Below are 21,004 nucleotides of genomic sequence, written 5' to 3'. Positions count from 1 at the left end.
TGGCCCTGCTTACCACTCCCACCTCATCACCTAGCCTCCCCCACTTTGCTACCTGAGTCTTCTTTCTGCACATGCTACTCCCTAGATTAGATGCTCTTCATGCACTCCTTCCCTTTGCTGGTTTCTTTTCAGCTTTCAAGTATCTATTTAATTGGTATATCCTCAGACAGGCCATCCCTGTTCACTTTATACCTGAGAAGAAGCAACATTCCATTTGTTGTCTCTATAGCACCTTTCTAAATTTATAATCACCTATTTATTTGTTCACTGAAAAACGCATTGCCTTTCCCCCAGTAGATTGTCATGTCTGGACTGTGTCTATTTCATTTACATTCCATACTCAATGTCTGAGAAACAGTACGAAATCAAGAGCAGCTGGGTTAATAAAGGATTAAATAAATATTTGAACAAATGATCATCTGAATTTCTCCAAAGATCTAGAATGTCTACAATGTCTAGAGGAATGGATGCATATTTTTTAGGCAATCACCATAAATGTTGCTGTTGTTACCACAACATTTGGATTGGACAAGAACTAGACCATAGATAATTTAACGTTTTATTCTCCAGAAAAAATCTTAAATGTACATATTTCACTTTTTTGGTTAGTGGCAAAAGTATATGCTTTGACCAACAAAACAAGAACAATTTAAGGTTTCTATGAAAATTAGGGAGCCTGGAGGGATGAGCAATCTTTGTTCCACAGAGAGAGGCTAAAAGACATTTAAAAACAAAAAAACAAAACAACAAAAAAAGCTATCTTCCTTAGCTCCGAATCAGCTTCAAACTTTATAAGCATGCCTGCTGTGTCTTAAATTAAAAGGTAAACAACAAAGGGGCTAGTTGTTCTTCATGGGCCTATCCTGTAATTAGGTTATCAACTACCTCTTTTTCTTCACACTCATAAATATCTTTTAATAATTTTTGCAATAATTTTACTGGGTATTTTAATTAATTTACTATATGATATTTTCTAGAACCTGTGTATTTTTGCCCTACTTGAAAATAAAGGTAATTGCTCATTTTTGGTGTTGCTTTTCTTTCTTTTTTTAAGGGTTGTTTCAATTACTAGAGGAGATCTTTGAATCTCTTGGGGGGAATTTGTCTGCACTTAGAAATTTATCCTCATTTTCATCAGGTTAGATTATATAAACTCTTTCCTCATCTTAAACAGGTGAATATATTTTTTCGATGTTGACTCAAATTATAATTTGAATATAAAAAGAAAGCTTACTCATTAGAGAAATCCTATGATAAGTCCTTTGGCAAACCCTTTATTGATTCTCCATATTATCTGTTTTGTAAATATTTGAGATGGCCCAATGAAAGGTACACCACTATTTAGATTGTATGCTGACCTGTTGCTCCGGAATCAACTCTATTTTTTACATAATTGCTTTGCATCTGGCGTCATGCAGCAATTGGGCATGAAGTAAAATTTGTAAATAACCATGGCCCACAAACTGTGGACAGAGAAGGGTGTGGGATTAATAATGCTATTTCAGTTCTTATATATTTAAACCAAATTCAGCTCAGTACACTAAGAATATGATAGAATGCTTTCCCTCCTTATTCCTAAGAAGACCAGCAATCTATACTTTAAAGAATGACAAGTGGTATAAAGATGAGCAACAGCATTAAAACACGTCCTATAAAGAGAGAAGCCCTAAGGTTGAGAAGGTAGCAAGATAGCCTTCTAGAGCCCTAGATATCAGTATCAATGGGAATTTAAGGCAATGGGAAAGATAAATTTCAGGGTTGTGGCTGAGCAACAAGGGGAGATTCCTCTTTCGGGTCAGGAGGAATGATGTAACCAAAGGTGAATCTGGTGTAATGAAAATAAGTTTTTTTATGAGCATCTTGCATCTCATAAATAGAGACAAGGCCACTAATTAACTCATGTTATAGTATCTTTCACCCTTTCCTAGTCAAATATTTCTAGTGCATACTTCATGCCAGGCACAGTGCTAGGCACCAGTGGTACAAAGATGAATATGACACTGTCCCACCTCTCCGCACTATGATTCATCATGGCTAAAGCTGAGGACTGTTACAACTGGACTGCATTACAGGTGCTACAACAGAGATGTGCAGAGGTGTCTGTGGGAGAGAGCAGCTGGATCAGAACAGGAGCAAATTCATTCTACACAGCAGGAAAAATACTGCTGGACCTAGAGGGATACATATCTGGGTGAGAAGAAGGTGAAGAAAATATCAAGAAAAAAAAGTGTTCATGAAATAGAAAAAACTACAGGGCAGCCTGGGTGGCTCAGTGGCTTAGCACAGCCTTTGGCCCAGGGTGTGATCCTGGAGACCTGGTGTCGAGTCCCTGCATGGAGCCTGCTTCTCCCTCTGCCTGTGTCTCTACCTCTGTGTGTGTTTGTGTGTGTCTCATGAATAAATAATAAAATCTTTAAAAAAAGAAAAAACTACATCAATATTTTCCTGTCATGCTCCCTTCTTTAATTAACAAGAAGACTTAGTATTTCAAATCACCATGTTATAGAGACCTCTCAGATTCTAAAAGTCAACTTGGGAGGACACACTCCTCCCTCAGATGTTCCTCATGATTCATTCTCCCCTTTTTCCACCAAAACTCTAAAGAGGGGGAATATTTTTCAGCTAAAGCTATTTCCTGGAGGTCATCGTCCTTTTAGAAGGATTACAGTAAATAATGGTAAAGAACTAAGAGGGTAAACTGAACTCAAGAGTTACAGGCTTGGGCAGAAGGAAGAGGAGTCTGCCAGAAGGATTCACAGTGACAATACATGTCAATAGTTCTGAATCTACTCATCAAATGGTACTCCGACACTGTGCAACAAACTCTCTTTTGTCTAATTTGCTTTCAAAATCAGTACAATGCTACTTCTAAAGATCAAGCAGGTTTCCAAATCTATACCCATTGTAGCTTCCCTTAAAGATTCTTTATCCTGGTGCTCCTTTGAATTGAAGGAAGAAAAAAGTATTGCTTGGCTATTATACCTGTTTCATAGAGACTTTCTGGGGGAGTTCCTTTCTGTTCTAGAATGTGTGTGTATATAAATATACAGAGACTGTCCTAAGATTTCTTTTTTTTTTTTTTTTTTTTGTCCTAAGATTTCTCATGTTATTATTTCTTTAGAACTTGATGTTTATTGAAGCACGCAGTGGCCTCTGGCCAGCCTCTGAGAGTATCATCATAATCACACTGTCTCTTAGGACACAGACCTGTTTAAACAGACCAAATACACCACAGATAACTGGGCGTGATTACCTTCTCTTTTTGCTGCTCCACCAAGATGACTCAACACTAATCAATCACAGGAAAATACAAAATACCAAAAATGTGTTTGCTGCATATAAGAATAGAACACACCAAAAGCTACTCTTGGTCTTTGATGAATCTAAAATACCCTCTCTCATTCTCTGACTTTGGGGGTCTTGAAGACTAGCCTTGCCTTGGCCTTGGTTTCTTTCTCAATGTGGATTACCTTAGAAAATCCAGTCCCATAGTATCTCGCTGATCAACCAGTGTATTTATTGTTGCAACTGGTGTATTGTTACAATTGGAAAATGTAGGGCACAAAAGGTAATTGTTGTAATTGTAAAATGCAATTACATTTTGTAAGTAAGAAAGTAAATAAATAATTTGATGCATAGTAAAAAAGATTAGAAGAAAACACACCAAAAATATAATTATGTCCATATTTAGGATGGTGGAATTATGGGTGAAATATTTTAAATTTCCATTCTCCAAATATTCTATCATATGACTAATTATATTTCTCATATAATGAGGAGCTCAGGCCTAACCAGTGATTCATGTCGGGAAGTATGGAGAAGGACCTCAACCTCAGCTTATTTCCAACTGCCTTTCTGTCTTGCAGATGAAAGACAGAGAGGAGAAAAATCTGCACAAAAAATGATAGATATTGTCCAACATAGCTTCTTTAGTACCTAACACAGTATTAGGCACTATTAGTGTTCGCAATAAGAAAGAGAAAAGGAGAGAAAGAAAGATAGAGGTCTATGGATTCCTTTTTCAAAATACCTCTCACATCCATTCCTTCTTGCATTACTGTTTCATTACTGTCTCTACCATGTAGGGACCCCTTCTTGCCTGGGAGACTCTGACAGTCCTGCTTGTGTCTCTGTGTCTTCTCTTGCCTGCCTGAGCACCACCTGAACACCACAGAACCCTTAGCTTCTCAGGATAGCACTTCCATCCTATTACTATCCTGTTGCAAAACACCAAGTAATGTCCCAGATCTACCACTTACTTTACTTTGCAAGGTATTGAGTTGCTTAAAGTGTCCCTTTCCTTTTCATGCATTCATGCATATATACATACACATAGATTTTATATATATATATATATATATATATATATATATATATATAGTCCAAGTATATATGATGATCATTCCCTTCCCATCCAATGTTTGAACATTGCCTTTGCAGGGGAGATTTACTGGGAGCACTAAGAACTGTCAACCACACAGACCCAATCTTTAGATATATTAAAGGATCTCCTCAGCTATTCTTGGTTTTAAAACCTAGGATAGATAACATGCTATGTCCCTACAGCTATTTTCTAAGAGTTGATATTTACTTCAGTTTTAGAAATACATATAAGCATCCTAAAATTCTAGCCTCCCAACAATGAGCAAAATGCATTTAAATAATATAGCAGTGAAAATCAGGAAGCATTTGGACAACTTTTTATCCAAATACTTCCTGAAAATTGACTCAGAAGTGCTGTTTTTTCTAGGGTATTTCAAATTCTAATTTAAAAAGAAACTTTCAAAGACACTCTTTTACTGAGAGTGTGGGGGGTGGAGAGAAAGTGATTTTAAAGTTCAAAAGCAAAATAAAACAAACTTGGCCCATAATGACTCAGATCTGGATGTGGACACTCCCTTTTAGGATCCCTTGGGTCCCCTGGGGTCAGGGCTGGGAAGTCATTCTATGGTTCTCCTCAATTTTGCATATAGGCCATACCTCCATACTATATTTTTTATCACCCTGCTCTAAGTAATTAGGTGAATGGGTCCAGGCATTTGGAATCACTTTTATTTAGCAACTAGTTTTTGAACTCCTACTCTGTGCCAGGCAATGTTCACAGTGCTGGGAATGCAGCAATGAATTCAACAAACAATGACCTCTGTCCCAGTGAAGCTCTGTTTAGCCAATGACCATAATAGCATGGGTGTACTAACTTGATGATCTATGAGCCATATAAATTCTGGAATTGTTTACAAAAATTTGTGCATATATTCACTTCTTTAAAGCAGAGGTGATAAGATCTTATCAGATTTTCAAAAGACAGGCTGTAACTATCAAAGTATTTTTAAAATGACTCTAAAGTATATTCTAGATCACCTAGAACTGTGGCTTTGAGGTCAAGTCAATGCATATTCAACATCAGGCTCTGCTACTTATTAACTATATGAGGTTGGGCAAATAAAAGTTCAGTTCATTTTTCCACACCTCTGTTTTCTCATCTATAAAACAGAGGTTAGGCCTCAGAAAGCTCTCGTGAGGGTTGAATTAGATTATGTATGTGACTGGCACACTGTAAGGCTAGTGTCTCCCTCCCCCATTCTTATCTTGTTGGTTCCCATTCAAAACAGGAGAGGTAACTGAATCAAGTTCAAAGCACAAACATAGAATATAGATTGTCTTCAATAGCTCAGAGGTCCTCATCTCCAGAGGCTTTCAATTTCAGTGCCATCAAATATATCAGAAATGTTATAGGTTAGAGAGGAAAATCCTTTCCAAACTAAAAGTTTATGGTTCCATAAAAAGGTGGATGCCTAGACTTTTCTTTGGAGAACAATTTTATGACCAAGTGAACAGCTCAACTTTGTTCATTGATTCCTTGAGTAGAATAGATACTTGTGCTAAGCTATATTCTTATATATCATTCAAATATAATGATATTTAGTGCAATTCTCTTAAGTGTAACTCCAGAAAGACAATACTTCTGATGATAATGAAATTGCCCTTCATTTGTTCAGCATTTTATAATTTTTAAAGATTTTAGAATTATAAGTTTAAGCCCATCATTGCACTTGATAATGAACACAACCCTTTAAAACAATCCTTTAAAAGGGCATAGAAGGCTCTGTTTAGTCTTACCCCTACTTCCTCTTGCAGTCTCAAAAATCACATCCCTTCTCTTGCTCTGTGTCTTCTTCCTCAAGGCAGTAAACATTCCATTTCCTCTTCCTGGGCTATAACACCAAGTACTCCTAGATTGGTATAATCAACCACTATTCAATGGCCATTCCCTCCAGGATGCCCTTCCCTGACTCCTTTCAGTCTCTTGACACACTCTGTAATATTTCCCTTGTAGCCTGTTACAGCTGCATTGTGATGTGGGGGAAGGGGGTGAGTATTAGATTAATATTTCCCTAGCTTGTACATCCCATGAAGGCAGGGACCCTGTGTCCTGTTGCTCATTATTGTATCACAGAACTTAGCCCAGTACCTGGCACATAGGAATAAAAACTAGTTGGGTAGAATGGAATGCTGGATGAAAGGCAAACAGGATGGATGGTATTTTCAGTCTGCATCTGAGAAAGCAAAGCACTTCACACAAGGGCAACTGACCACTCAGTGGGGTTGAAGCATGGGTACTCAGTGACCTGACTGCTATTTTAACCCCCTCTCCCACACAATATCTTCTCTTCTCAATCTCCTCTTCCAGATTGGACTCTGTTCTAATCAAAGATGTGCAGTATGCCTTTTACTTTACTATGTGACATCTTGGCTTATTGAGCAGGATTTAACCTAAGAAAACTCGAAGCTGCTGATACATATCAAATGTTACTCTCAGTCACATTCTTCTCTTAGAATTTCTACCTTGAGTTTCTTTTTCTTGGAAAACCGGGGCTCACTCAGTTTTAAACTGTTCTCAGAACTATAGCCCTTGTTTTATACTTGTGCCTACAGGCAGAGAGCATGGTCATATAGAATTAAAGAAAGAAAGATTGATACGAGAGCAAAGCAGGGTGTTTGGGTGGCTCCATCGATTAAGCATCTGCCTTCAACTCAGGTCATGATCCCAGGGTCCTGGCGCAGTGGCCTATTTCTGTGGGAAGCCTTTCCAGGCCATTCCTGCATACATGGCCTCCTCCTTCTTCTGTATTCCTCTGAAACTTCTTTCTGTTACAGTCATTGGGCACTTCATTCTGCTTTGCTTTGTGTCATCTCTTAGTGCTCTTCTTAGAAACTTCTTGAAGTCCACAATACACGATATACGTCTTCAGATCCCTACCTTGATTCTGTCTTATGCCTCCCTCAAAGAGGCAGTGGGTATAGTAGGAAGAGTACAGCTTGGGAGCCAGCGAGACTTTGGTTCAAATCTTGACTCCTCTTACTGGATGGATAGCCCTAGACCTCACCCTTAGCCTCAATGTCCTCATTTAAAAAATAAAAGATAATGATATACACCTTGCATTATACAATCTTTGGTACATGGTAGGGCTCAAGAAGTTATTATTTGAATTTTTGAATGACAGTGATACAACCACTGGCCAAATTCCTAAAGGATCCTAAATTCACACAAGGTACATTATAGTACCTACTGGTATTTAAGTACTATTATGTTCTGAGGCTTTTCAGAGGGAAATTAAGGAATAAAGGTACTGCATGCCAGTGACATCTAGAGAAGATTATTTCTTTAAGTCATACTGGGAAAGTAATGCTAAGCGCTATTCACATTCATTGAGAAAGACTTCCAGAAGTGTGTGTAGTTGAAGTGCATTCCAGCTTATGTCTGATAACAGAGTTTTCATACTAGAAACCTGGAAACCTTACCTAGGATCCTCAGGCAGCAGAAAGCCTCAAGAGATTTCCAATGCTTTGTTACTCATAGTGAGGTCAACAGCCAACAACATGGGCAACACCTGGGAGCTTATTGGAAATGCAGTATCTCCCCACTAATCCTCCCACCTACTTAGTCAGAATCTGCATTTTAAATAGATTTGCAGGTGATTAGTGACATATTACAGTTTGGAGAGGTGCTGTTCTATAATGACCCCCTCTTTTTGTCAACCAGGAAGATGGCTGTGTTGGGCTTTCCCAGATTGTGAAATCTGCTACCTGCAGACACAATGCAGGACCGAGCCTTTATTTTGATGTTTTTGATCTTTCCTCTGGGCCGTGGATTCTTACGTGATTAGGGGAATGTTTTAGGCACTGCTTTGAATGTCACTTTTGTAGTATTTTTAATATTACTTATCACTGAAAGTAAAATTATTTTTCTTAAAGATCTTATTAAGACAGACTTTAGTTTTAAGAAAAGAGCTAAAGCCTATTATTGGTACCAAAATATTTTAAACTCTTATAGGAATGTGTTTTAATGCTTTACATTAATTTCACAGAATTAAATTCTGAAACCCCGCCCTTTAAAAATTTTTTAAACAATTTACCAAGATTTCATGAGATTAAAAAATTCAGATTAAAAGTACTTGCTTTTCCTTGCAGATATAAAGATAAGAATTCTGTATATATATATATTTTATAAATAAAATCTTTTTTTAAAAGATTTTATTTATTTATTCATGAGAGATATATAGAGAGAGAAGCAGAGACACAGGCAGAGGGAGAAGCAGGCTCCATGCAGGGAGCCCGACGCAGGACTCGATCCCAGAACTCCAGGACCACACCCTGGGCCGAAGGCAGGCGCCAAACCGCTGAGCCACCCAGGGATCCCCAGAATTCTGTATATTTTTAAAACTCCAGGGCAGCCTGGGTGGCTCAGCGGTTTAGTGCCGCTTTTAGCCCAGGGTGTGATCCTGGAGACACGGGATTGAGTCCCATTATCGGGCTCCCTGCATGGAGCCTCCTTCTCCCTCTGCCTATGTCTCTGCCTTTCTCTCTCTGTGTCTCTCATGAGTAAATAAATAAAATATTAAAAAAAATAAAACTCCACATCTCTGAATCAAGGAATTCTGTGCATTTGAAGAATGGGTTTTTTTTTTTAAGTAAAACTTAATGTTTTCCTGGACATCAATTGAAATTCTACCTGTCTCTTTAAGATCTACCCAAAATATCATTAAAATTTATAAATTTTATTTATAAAAAGTATTGTAGCTCTACAACAAAACATGATCTTGACCACGAGTGAGTCCTTGAATATTTTATTTCTCCTTTACTCTGTGTTTTCTATCATAGCCATTTGTCTACTTTTGGTATCTCCTCTACAAAGACTAAAAAGGAAACATTAAAAACTTGATTCAGCAAATATTTACTGATCATCTACTATGTGTTGGAGACTGAGAATACAATGGTGAATAAGATCAATATAGCTGATAGATCAAGGATCTTACACTGCAGTTAAATATTAAGGATGCTGACTATAATTGGCTGAGAAAAAGAGCCCATGAAAGATTAAACGATTTCATTAGGGCACTGATAGCTATTAGCCCCAAGCTTTTTTGGTGGCGGATTGACTGTGAGTACCAGATAGGTTCATTTATCTACTCTTTCACCAGACATTTAATGAGTACCCATTGTATCCTAGTCACTAAACCTTCAAAGAATTGACAAGTGATGATTCACAGTGAGTTAAAGATGAGTGTTCCACATGAGCCTGGGAATAAAATTAGGGTTAGCTGGAGTCTCATCTCTGTGTCCCCCACGGTGATTAGCAGAATAATTTATACAGAGTAAACATGTACTATGCTAAGTATTACATGGGGGAGACAAACAAGTAACAACAATGATAATACTCTTTAGTAAGTATTATGATATATTAAAGCACAGAACTTTACTGAAATGTGCCAGCAGGCCTTGTCACCCATGTAGTGGATGAATAATTTGGAGAGAGCTTCTGGATCCAGTTGAAAGGTTGGCATATATTCTCCCCATCTGCATCTTGGAGCTAGACCCTGTATCTACTAAAGCCTAAGATATGCATTAGAATTCAGATTTTATGTTAATCTGTCTGTTCTGATACCATACCCTTTGGGGAGCACACATAAAAATGTGAACCTCCTTGGTCACAAACTACCACATATTTTTAATTTACAATTAAACATTTTAAAGAATTACTGGTAAAAGAGCAATTGTGGTGCTTCTTTATTTGTCAGTTTTACCAAAGGGATCGCTCTTTACAAAAATTTCTGGGCAGATTTCCATTGTTTCATTCCGTCATTGGATTTCTTGGCCTTCAACACAAAGGGACTATATTTGGAGGGACAATAGTCCTACTCCACATGGAGCTTTATAGTAGTATTTGCTTCGGGACACTTGGCAAAACCCACTCTACTGATTGTCTCCAGAGGAAGAACAATTAAATCATTGCCATCTCCTCCCACAATGATCGTCACTGTGGCTTTAGAATTAGCCCATTTCCCAATTAGCTGTTTTTTATTTCTTCCTTTGATTATTCCTACCAGAATGTTCCTGAAGACATAAGTAACAAACAGTGCACAGAGAAAACAGAGCAGGGGACTGTATTAAAGTTGATGTGCGGGCAGCCTGGGCGGCTCAGCGGTATAGCGCCACCTTCAGTCCAGGGCCTGATCCTGGAGACCCAGAATTGAGTCCCACGTCGGGCTCCCTACATGGAGCCTGCTTTTCCCTCTGCCTGTGTCTCTGTCCACCGCCCCCCCCCCCCCCGTGTCTCTCATAAATAAATAAAATCATAAATAAATAAAGTTGATGTGCCTGATATTTTAAATATTAGAAAAGTGTCCATCAATACGCATACTTGCATTTCTTGAAAGCATCAAATCTGGACCCTGTGATCTGTTTATTTATTTATTGCTTCTAATTTCCAATCAAATGGCTTGGCAAAACATGTTTGCCTTGTAGGACTGCCCATTTCCTCCCATATGGTACCTGCCTGATGGTTGCCCACAGTACGTGTGCTGGGGACCCCTCCAGAGCTCTGGGGTCTGTAAAACCACCAAGGATCTCATGGTAGTCATGTTGTCTCTTGTGAGCTCTTTCACCAAGAACTTAATTCTGTGAGTCTCTAACAAACACAGCTTTCTGCAGACTGAAACTTGATCTTAGCTGAGAAATTTGAACTTACACAACCACTGGATGTGTATTAGGCATAGTGTTGAATTCCAATAATTCAGTAAGTTTTCTTATCATACAAGCTCTATCTGGGTGGTTTTGATACAGAAGAGTCTGTCCACCATTATAATGAGTACAAGCCCTGCCCCCTTCATGACACCTTCCGTGATGCCAATACTCATTCTTCCCTCTCTGAGCTCTTAAAGAGTGTGAAGTGACATTATAGAGTTGTGCATCCAGGGGATGGATCAGTCCCTGGAGGAAGCCACAGAGCTGGATGAAGTAAGTTGGAGTCTTCACAATAGAGGCCAGAGAGAGAGCAAGAGCTATGGGTCAGCTCTCTGCAAGGAGACGCCTGACCAAATAAAAGGAAGGTAGAAGAGAGAAGCTCGCATGATGTCTATGTTTACAAAGCACAGGCTGAGCCAGTGAGGCAAATGGTGGGCAAAAAGGAGAGAAGATCAGGAGAGAATAGTCATGTTCAACCATTATTCCAATCAAATACACTGAATAACAAAACCTCCTAAAAAATACTGACCGGTAGCTTTCTAGAGTAACCTAAAACAACCAACCCATGTTTAGGATTTCCTTTTTTTTTTTTTCCATGTTTAGGATTTCCTATTCCTACTCAGGATATTTGTCACAATTTCTTTGTAATTTGTTATTTTTTAGAGTATGCACATAATAGCAGAAAAGGCAGCCAGTCATAAGCAGACATCAATATTCAAAACTGGGAATGAATGGGACAGGAAGTGTTTCTTCAGAATAAAAGGTATTCTAAGAGATAGATTAAGGATGGGGACAATGCAGATCTTCAGCCCTAACTAGCCTATTCCTAATGTTTTTCCTCCAGATAGCATCCCATTTCTAGTAAATGGCAAGTATTATAAATGGTCTACCTTGGATCAGTTTTCTAGAACCTTTGTGTAAGGTCCACTGACATTATGCTCCCCTGGCATAATGACGGGGTTGGATATGGAGAAATAATAGAGACGTGTAAAGGCCTCTCACTTGATGGACTTTGGACAGTTAGGAATATAAGAACACACTAAGTGGATCCATCTCTGCCCTTTTCTTTCTTCTTCTTCTATATATATTTTTTGGTATATGAATATTTATTGTTATGTTTCCACCATCAAAACTTACAATCTTGGTCTTTCCTTCTTGTCTTCATAACAGACAAAAAGACAAAAAGACAAAAGACAAAAAGAGAGACAGTGGCTACTTTGACAATCTTAAACTCCAGCAGTGTCACCGACAGCATGACCTTTGCGACCAAACCCAGCAACCAGAACTTCATCATTTTCCTCAGTAGAATTCAAACAATCATCCTTGGGTGATTTTTTTGCCATTCTTGATCAGCTGGGCCCTGACACACTTCCTGATGGCAGAATTTGGCTGCTTGGCTTCAACCCCTACTTTTCGCCAGCACAATTCCTTTTGCATGGGAAGCCTCCCCAAAAAGGTTGGCCTTCGGGGCTGTGCCCAAATGGGCTTTCTTGTACTGTTTATCATGCCACTTCTGATCTCATTGGTGGCTGCGGAGCTTCCTGGCAGTACAGAGACCGCGACACTTGCCCATCCTGCCTGCACCACCATCCTGAGCAAAAAAATGAGTGCTCTTTTCAACTGCAAGTCTAGGTGGCAGCAGGCAGCTGTCACTCACTTAGTTCTTGGGACAGCATGTTGCTGACAACCTCCTGGACACTGGTGGTTCTTCGAGGTATAAATCCATTAACGATGAGATTACATGAAAGGAAATCATTATGGAATTGCCAAGGGGAAATACATATTTAAAAATATTTTCCTAGGATTACAATAGAATGCTTTGTACTCCCCAGCCTTCTTCTCTATAAGCGAAAGTTACACATCTCTGGGCTGTAATTCAGTACATCTGCACCAGCTGATAAATAGCAGTACTTACATCACTGCCGGCAACCTAGCAGGGCAGGTTAATAAAATACTGCCAAATCTCTTGTGATATTAAACTCGCATTGCTGGTTCTTCTTCTTTCATATTTACAAAAACTAATAAACTGAATGAATGTGAGCATTCATAAAATGTTATTAATAGTCTGAACTTTTAAAAAATAGAATACTGATTTCACCCTGAATAAAATTCAATATATGAGATAAAATCTTTTCAGCTTCTACTCTTTGTGTATAAGGCCTCTAGAGACAGCAGGTTAGAGTAAAAAGCATATGAAATTTAGGGAAGATCTGGGCTTAAATCCCAACTAAATGACTTCATTAGCTGTGCTCTTGGGCAGCCTACTTAATGTCTCCGAGCTTCTGTTCCCTTATTGGTAAAACAGATATAGGAGATATCTACCTCATACCATGATTTTGAATATTAAATCAGATAATGAAAGAGCTTTGCAAACTGTAAATTTTAGTTGTAATATTACTTATGTTTCATCTCTTCTAGTCTGAGGTTTTTCAATTCCTTATTCATTTAGTCAAAACAAAAAAACAAAACAAAAAACAAAAACAAAACTTTGTGGACTCCTTTTACGCTCTGGAATACAGAGATAAAATTATAAAATTATCTTTATAAATTATAAAGATATTCAGAGCTTCCAGAGAATATGTCAGGTTCAGAGAGAATAGGCAGACATGCTAGGAAATGCAACCAAAGGTAGTGCCAAGTCCTGGTGTCAACATAAGTGTAAAGCAACTTAATAGGTAGGAGACATTATTTATACTATTTTTCTTGCATGTGGATTACGTAGAAATGAGTTCTATGTAAATGGAAGGATTGTATAATTGTTTCAATCCCCCAAAGACACCAAATGTCATTGCTATAAGAAAAAAAAATGCTACAAGATATGTCCACCATTGAATATGCATTCCTATGAGAACAAATGACTACAGTTTTTCTTTCAAAAGTTGTGCTTAAAGCATGGCATGAAATATCCATGTTTTGCTTGACAAAATATACATAAAAGCTGCAATAACATCCTATCAATAAATCATTTTTACTGTTTATCTTATGGTTTCCTTTGCTTTTGACCATAAAGTCTGAGGTTCCACATTTAAGTCCATGCATTTACTAAAGAGAAACAACTCCTTCTGCCCTAAGGAGAAAATCCTATACTCCTTTTTCCTTTTCTCTGAATGGCAATCATAGGTTCTAGATGCCACCTAGCTGGGGAAGATAGTCTTTCAAGTTGGAATTCCCGTCGGGGCATTTTCCCCCTAAATTCCTATCTTAAAAAACTGTATCCTGCCTTTCCTGATCATCCTTTTTTTGTACCGCTCTCCTTCTCACCCACATCCTCTTATTTTCTATGATTCTACATTTCAGTAATTGTACAAGAGTCAGGGTGCACATAAAGGTCAGGAGATGGCATCATTAAAACAACAAGAAAATAAGAAACATGTCCATTTCAATGTTTTTGGCATGCATGCTTTCTGATGGAGGTTATACATTTGCCTATGTAGATTGTTCCTTACAAATGAGTCCGTTTAGACAGTAATGGTAATTTATTTGAGTAGACATGTGGCAACATAGCTTTCTTCTGCAAATAAAAAAATCTGCTATGTAAGTATGTGAATATCTGTTATTGGACTCAGAGACACATTCTATTTTGGAACATTTCATTCAGATCAAAGTAACAAAAAATTCTGAATAACAAACAACAAGAATTCCATGAAGAATGATCCACTTGTTGAGCCAGACTTACTAGAATTCTAATGAAAAGTCTTTTCTTAGGTAATTACATTCTTAGTTCTCTTTTAGCCAATTGTAGTGAATTACCAAATGTTTATATCCTAGTTAGTAGAACTGAAGTCTGAACTGATACCCATAGGTCCTTTTAATCTCCTAGTAAAATTACTAACTTTGTTGTCAGAATTTTTTTCTGTCAGATATTTTTAAATCCGGGAATATGAGTAAGAATTGTATAAGCATCTAGTAAAAATAAATAGACTTAAAATGTTATTGTTGGGAAGACTTTTAAAAATTTTATCATGAGTTCACTGCCCTAGAGACCTGTTTTTTAGAAAAAAACAAGATATTCAGAATGAAGAATCTGCTATCTCAATGGGAGATTTCATTATTTTGTAATATAAACAAATTGCTTACTTTATTAATTAAAAGTTCGCATAAGCCAAGTAATTAGAAGCCACCAGGCCCATTGAATATTTCCATTTGTGTGTCCTTCAAGCATCCTGAGCTGGGGTCAGTAATCTAGACCCTCTGCTTTCTACTCACTATGGCTTCATGCCTAAATATCTCTGCACATGCTGCTGATCCTTGCCAGAGTGTCCTTCCATCCTCCCCCTCCTTCCGTAAATTTTTACTTATTCCTTTTTAAAAATATTTTACTTAAATTCAATTTGCCAACATATAGTATAATACCCAGTGCTCATCCCATCAAGTGCCCTCCTTAATGCTTGTCACCCAGTCACCCTATCCCCCTCAACACCTCCCTTCTGCAACCTTTTGTTTGCTTCCCAGAGTTAGGAATCTTTCATGGTTTGTCTTCCTCTCTAATTTTTCCCTATTCATTTTCCCTCCTTTCCCCTTTTTTTCTTCCTTTCCCTTATAGTCCCTTTCACTATTTCTTATATTCCACATATGAGCAAAACCACATGATAATTGTCTTTCTCCAGTTGACTAATTCCTAAAAATTCATCTTGCAAGTCACCTATTCTGGAGAGCATTCCAAGACCTATTTCTCCCAACTTCCACTTTCATCTAATTTGTTGGCTCTCCATGATACTCCACAGAACAAGCAAGTTTGTTCATCTGTCAAGTAGCTGAATTCAAACTCAGGTCTGTCAGGGCACTAAAGCTGATGTCCTTTTTGTTTGTTTGTTTTAAAGATTTTATTTATTTATTCATGAGAGACACAGGGAGAGAGGGAGAGACACAACACAGGCAGAGGGAGAACTATGTTCCCTACAGGGAGCCCGATGTGGGACTCGATCCCAGGACCCCAGGATCACGATCTAAGCCAAAGGCAGATGCTCAACCACTGAGCCATCCAGGCGTCCCACTGGTGTCCTTCTTTAATACTAGCTTGCAATGGTGCTTTATTCTCATGTATCTCATACCTCGTAATCAAGTTCAATCAAAGACCAGAAAGTATGTCTTTTACAATTACGGTACCTGGTAGTATATTCTGTGTAGAACGTATGTGATTACTAAGAATATTCAGGTTATAGAAAGAGAAAGAACTAAAACAAATGATACATTTTTTTTTTTTTAAAGTTGGAAAGCCCATCCTTTCCACTGACAGTTACAAAGGTTTACATGGGATCTGAATGGTGTGTGTAATCTATAACATCCTTGGGAAGAAAAAACATAAAACACTCTAAAATATTTTATCAAGGAAAAGACATATGCCTACCTTCGCTGATGTAAACTAAAATGAGCTTACTCTATCTAGAACACAGTTCCCCTTGGATGCCTGTCTTGGTAGCACAAATGTGAAGTGAAAACTATAGAAACTTAATTGAGTGCATAAAAGCTTATGATAAAACTTAACTTCTCTACTTTAATACATCAAATCTTTCCACTTACTTAACTAATATCTTGGAATAATAGTCAATATGATCTAAGCATCTGGTCAATCTCATTCAATAGAGGTTGAGAGTTAAAATTAAATAATACAAAGGTGAATTTATTTGCCCCTACCAGACTTCACATTTGCACGTATACCAACTTCCTTAAGGGACTTTTAAGTGGCTACCTCTGCCATAAAAAGAACTCCCTTATAGACTCCTGATTGGGTCAGCTATTATCTACTAACAGCATGGTGAGAGAGACTCTTTGTGATCCCTTCGTAATTAACTGAAACAATGTTCATAGACTTCAGGGATCGTGTATTTTAAGACAGAGAGAATCCCAGACATTGAGACTTTTTTTTTTTTTTAACAGAATGATAGTTTTTATTTGCTAGTATTCATTGCTAGGTTAATTTATTACAAAGACAAGGATATTCTGTTGAACTTGGTTATAATTAAACACACTATGTCAATTCCAGATCATTATACTTATTTTGTAGGTAGGGGTGGAAACAGGAACTTTGCACCAAGCCCCACAACCAGCTGTGCTTCAAGTGAGTTTTAAAATTCATTGGTCCCTTCCTTGAGGAGCATCTGGCTCAAGAGAATCAGGAACTGGTACAGCTTCCATGGTGATCCCCACTAAAAACAGTATCTAGAGGACCATAAACTTCTGAATGCTCATTCATTAAGGTTCCATTGTAAAACTGAACATCCTTTGTGGTCCTCATCTGCTAGTCTTTTTATTGCATGTCTGGAAAAAATGATCAAAACTAGACCTGCAGTTTTGCTAGTGCTCAGGCCTTAAAGCAGGGCTCCTCACTTGAGTGCACAAATTAATGCTATTAAGTCCAACTGTTAGACAAGCTTGATTATAAATACACAATTTTCAGAGTGACAGGCACTTAAAGTTCATTAAGTAAAATACAAAAATAGGTTATATTAATAGGAAATATTTAGTGTTTATCAAATTATAAATTTAGGCTTTTACCATTTTTAAAAAAGGGTATTGGAAACTGGTACTGGAAACTGAAGAGATGACAATTGAATAAAGTGAACAATGCATTTTTTCATTAACTTTATACTGGGAATAATTTTAAAAGAAAGTTTGGAAGTAAAACTAGTTACCTACCTTTTAATTTTGCTCGGTCAAGGAATTCAACACCACCACCATCATTATACTTTAAAAAAAAAAAAAACTGGCATTTAAAACATCAAAGGGAAGAAAGGCTATAACCTCACAGTAAAGAAAAAATTATCAGTTAAAAGCCATACATAATATTTTATGGAATATGGAATCACGAAAATGTCATCAGATTGCCATTCAGGCACCAGCATTTTGAGAGTAATGGTCAATGCACCCAGATGTTTGTAAATTTATCTGTAAAGTACAAGCCAGGGGCTTGTGTGTTGTCTTGTGTTCTACTTATCATGTGGTCTTTATAGTTAGTAAGTGTAGCTGCTTTCATAAGCCAGGTTCATGAAAGCATTGAGCTTTGAAAACAAAATGGAAATAACTGTCATGATGTATAATTTAGATTTTAAAAATTATATAAAATTATTGGTGGGAATGTGAATTGGTGCAGCCACCATGGAAAACAGTATGGAGTTTCTCAAGAAATTAAAAATAGAAATACCATATGATCCAGTAATTCTACTTCTGGATATTTACCCAAAGAAAATGAAAAAAAAAAAAACTAATTTGAAAAGATTATATACTCCTATGGTTATTCCAACAATATTTATAACAGTCAAGATATGGACACAATCTAAGTAAGTATACATCAGTAGAACAATGGATTAAGAACAAATGGTATATATACACGATGGAATACTACTGAGCCATAAAAAGAATGAAATCTTGCCATTCACTATAACATGAATAAACCTAGAGGGTATTATGCTAAGTAAAATAAGTTAGACCAAGAAAGACAAATACCATATGATTTCACTTATATGTGGAAACTAAAAAACAAAACAAACAACAAAAGAGAAACAGACTCACAAACAACTAGTGGTTGCCAGAGGGAAGAGAATGAGGGGATAGGCAAAATAGCTGAAAGGAATTAAAAGATACAAACATTCAGTTATAAAATAAATAAATCATGTGGGTGAAAAATATAGCATAGGGAATATAGTCAATAATACTGCAAAAATTTTGCATAGTAACTACACTTCTCATAAGTATTTTATAATGGGCATAATTGTCAGATCACTATGTTGTATAACTAAAACTAATATATCAACTATACTTCAATGAAAAATAAAATTTACAGGGGTACCTGGCTGACTCAGCTAGTAGGGCACACAACTCTTGATCTTGGGGTCATGATTTGGAGACCCCACTTGGGCATAGAGATTACTTTTAAAATTTACAAAAATTTAACTTGCCCAAGACATACAACTAATATGAAATGGAGCTAAGATTTGAACCCAGGTCAGTCAGACTCAAAGAACTTTAAACATTAGAGCTTTAAAATTGGACAATATATTGGGACATTGTATGATCTAGGCCTCCATCTTCAAGAAGGTATTACATACTTTAAATGGTACTATAGCAAAGTATTATCACTCTCATTTTATAGATGGAACAACAGAATTATAGAGATATTGTTTCCCAATGAGTTTGGAAAGCAATACAACAAATAACAATTTACTTATCCTGACTCATAGAGAATATTCATTTTAATATAATAACGAAGGTGTCAACAGGATTCCAGGACATTTCAATAGGGAAAGAATAATCTTTTCAATTAATGATGCTGGGACAATTGGATATTCACATGCAAAAGAATAAAATTGGATCCTTACTTCATCCTGTATACACAAATTTACTCAAAATGAGTCAGAGATATAAATTTAGGAGTTAAAACTACTAAACCTTTTTTTAAAGATTTATTTATTTATTTGAGAGAGTGAAGGGAGGAGCAGAGGGAGAGAAACATCAAGCAGCCTCCCTACTAAACATGGAGCCTGATGCAGGGCTTGATCTCACGACCCTGAGATCGTGACCTGATCCAAAACCAAGAGTTGGATGCTTAACCAACTGTACCACCCCAGGTGCCCCAAAACTATTAAACTCTTAAAGAAAAACATAAGTATGGTTTTTTATGACCTTGGATTAGGCAATGGCTTCTTAGAAATTATATCTAGGGGATCCCTGGGTGGCTCAGCGGTTTGGCGCCTGCCTTTGGCCCAGGGCGCAATCCTGGAGTCCCGGGATCGAGTCCTGCATTGGGCTCCCGGCATGGAGCCTGCTTCTCCCTCTGCCTGTGTCTCTGCCTCTCTCTCTCTCTCTCTCTCTCTCTCTCTGTGTGTCTATCATAAATAAATAAATAAATCTTAAAAAAAAAGAAATTATATCTAAAGCAACATATAATCAAAGGAAAGAACACACTGGACTTCATTAAAAATAAAAACCTGTGCTTTAAAGAATACAAGAAAGTAAAAAGATAATCCAGAGAATGGGAGAAAATATTTGCAAATTATATATCTGACAAGAATCTAGTATCCAGAAATATAAAGAAATCTTACAACAAAACTGATAAAAAGATAAGTCAATGTAATAATGAGCAGAAGATTTGAAAATATATTCATCCAAAGACTATATACAAATGCACATGAAAAAATGCTCATATCATTACTCATTTGGGATATGTAAACCAAAATCATAAGACACCATTTCATATCCTACAGGATGAGTATAATAAAAAAGTTGGACAATAAAAAGTGTTGACTAGGATGTAGAGAAATTTGAATCCAGAAGGGAAAATGTGTAGTCATTTTGGAAAACAGTTGGACAGTTCCTCAAAAAGTAACACACAAGAGTTACCACATCACCTAGCAATTCCACCCATAGATATATATTCCAAGAAAGTTGAAAATAATACTTTCACACAAAAACATGTACATGAATGCTCATAAAAACAGTATTCCTAATAGCTGAAAAGTGGAGACAACCCAAATATCCATCAACAGATGAGCAGATAAACAAAATGTGGTATATAAGTACCAGGGAATATTATTCAGTCATAAAAAGGAATGACATACTAATGCATGCTACAACACAGATAAACCTTGAAAACACTGTGTTAAGTGAAAGAAGCCAGACACAAAGGCATCCATCATATGATTCTGTTTACATGAAATGTCCATAACAGACAAATTCATAGAGACAGAAAGTAGCTTAGTGTTGTCAAGGGCTGGGAGGAGAAACAGAGTGCGACATCTAATAAGCATTTTGAGGTGACAGAAATGTCCTAGAATTAGATAGCAGTGTTGGTTGTACAACTTTAGGAAAATACTAGAAGCTACTGAAATATACACCTTATATAAGTGAATTTTATGTGACTTCTATCTCAAAAAAAATTTTTTTAAAAGAATGTGATTTTCACAATAATTAAATTATCTTCTGAGAAGCTGGAATGCACACAATGAATGGAAAGCGTATTGCACCAAGAGGCCTGGATACCTGC

The 21,004-nt window shown here is 37.1% G+C and overlaps 1 protein-coding gene across 18 annotated transcripts in view; it reads right to left on the bottom strand.

Annotated features, from left to right (window-relative positions):
• Nucleotides 1-21,004, bottom strand: part of STARD13 (StAR related lipid transfer domain containing 13) — a 511,253-nt gene that overhangs the window by 184,279 nt on the left and 305,970 nt on the right. For 2 of the 18 annotated variants that reach the window (XM_035718393.2, XM_035718390.2), the window contains one exon: nucleotides 17,662-17,710. The exons of 15 other annotated variants lie outside the window; for them this stretch is intronic. Coding sequence is in view for 1 of the 3 variants with exons in the window: in XM_035718316.2 (XP_035574209.2) it covers nucleotides 6,121-6,196 (76 nt within the window). In the remaining 2 variants the exon portion in view is untranslated. Of the gene's footprint in view, nucleotides 1-6,120; nucleotides 6,308-17,661; nucleotides 17,711-21,004 lie in introns of those variants that run through there. One more of the 18 variants, XM_035718316.2, reaches the window with a different exon arrangement.

The sequence above is a fragment of the Canis lupus genome, chromosome 25, assembly GCF_003254725.2.
Source record: "Canis lupus dingo isolate Sandy chromosome 25, ASM325472v2, whole genome shotgun sequence".
NCBI classification, from domain to species: domain Eukaryota; kingdom Metazoa; phylum Chordata; class Mammalia; order Carnivora; family Canidae; genus Canis; species Canis lupus.
Note: the sequence above shows the minus strand (reverse complement) of the source record. Positions and strands in the feature narration are given on the sequence as shown.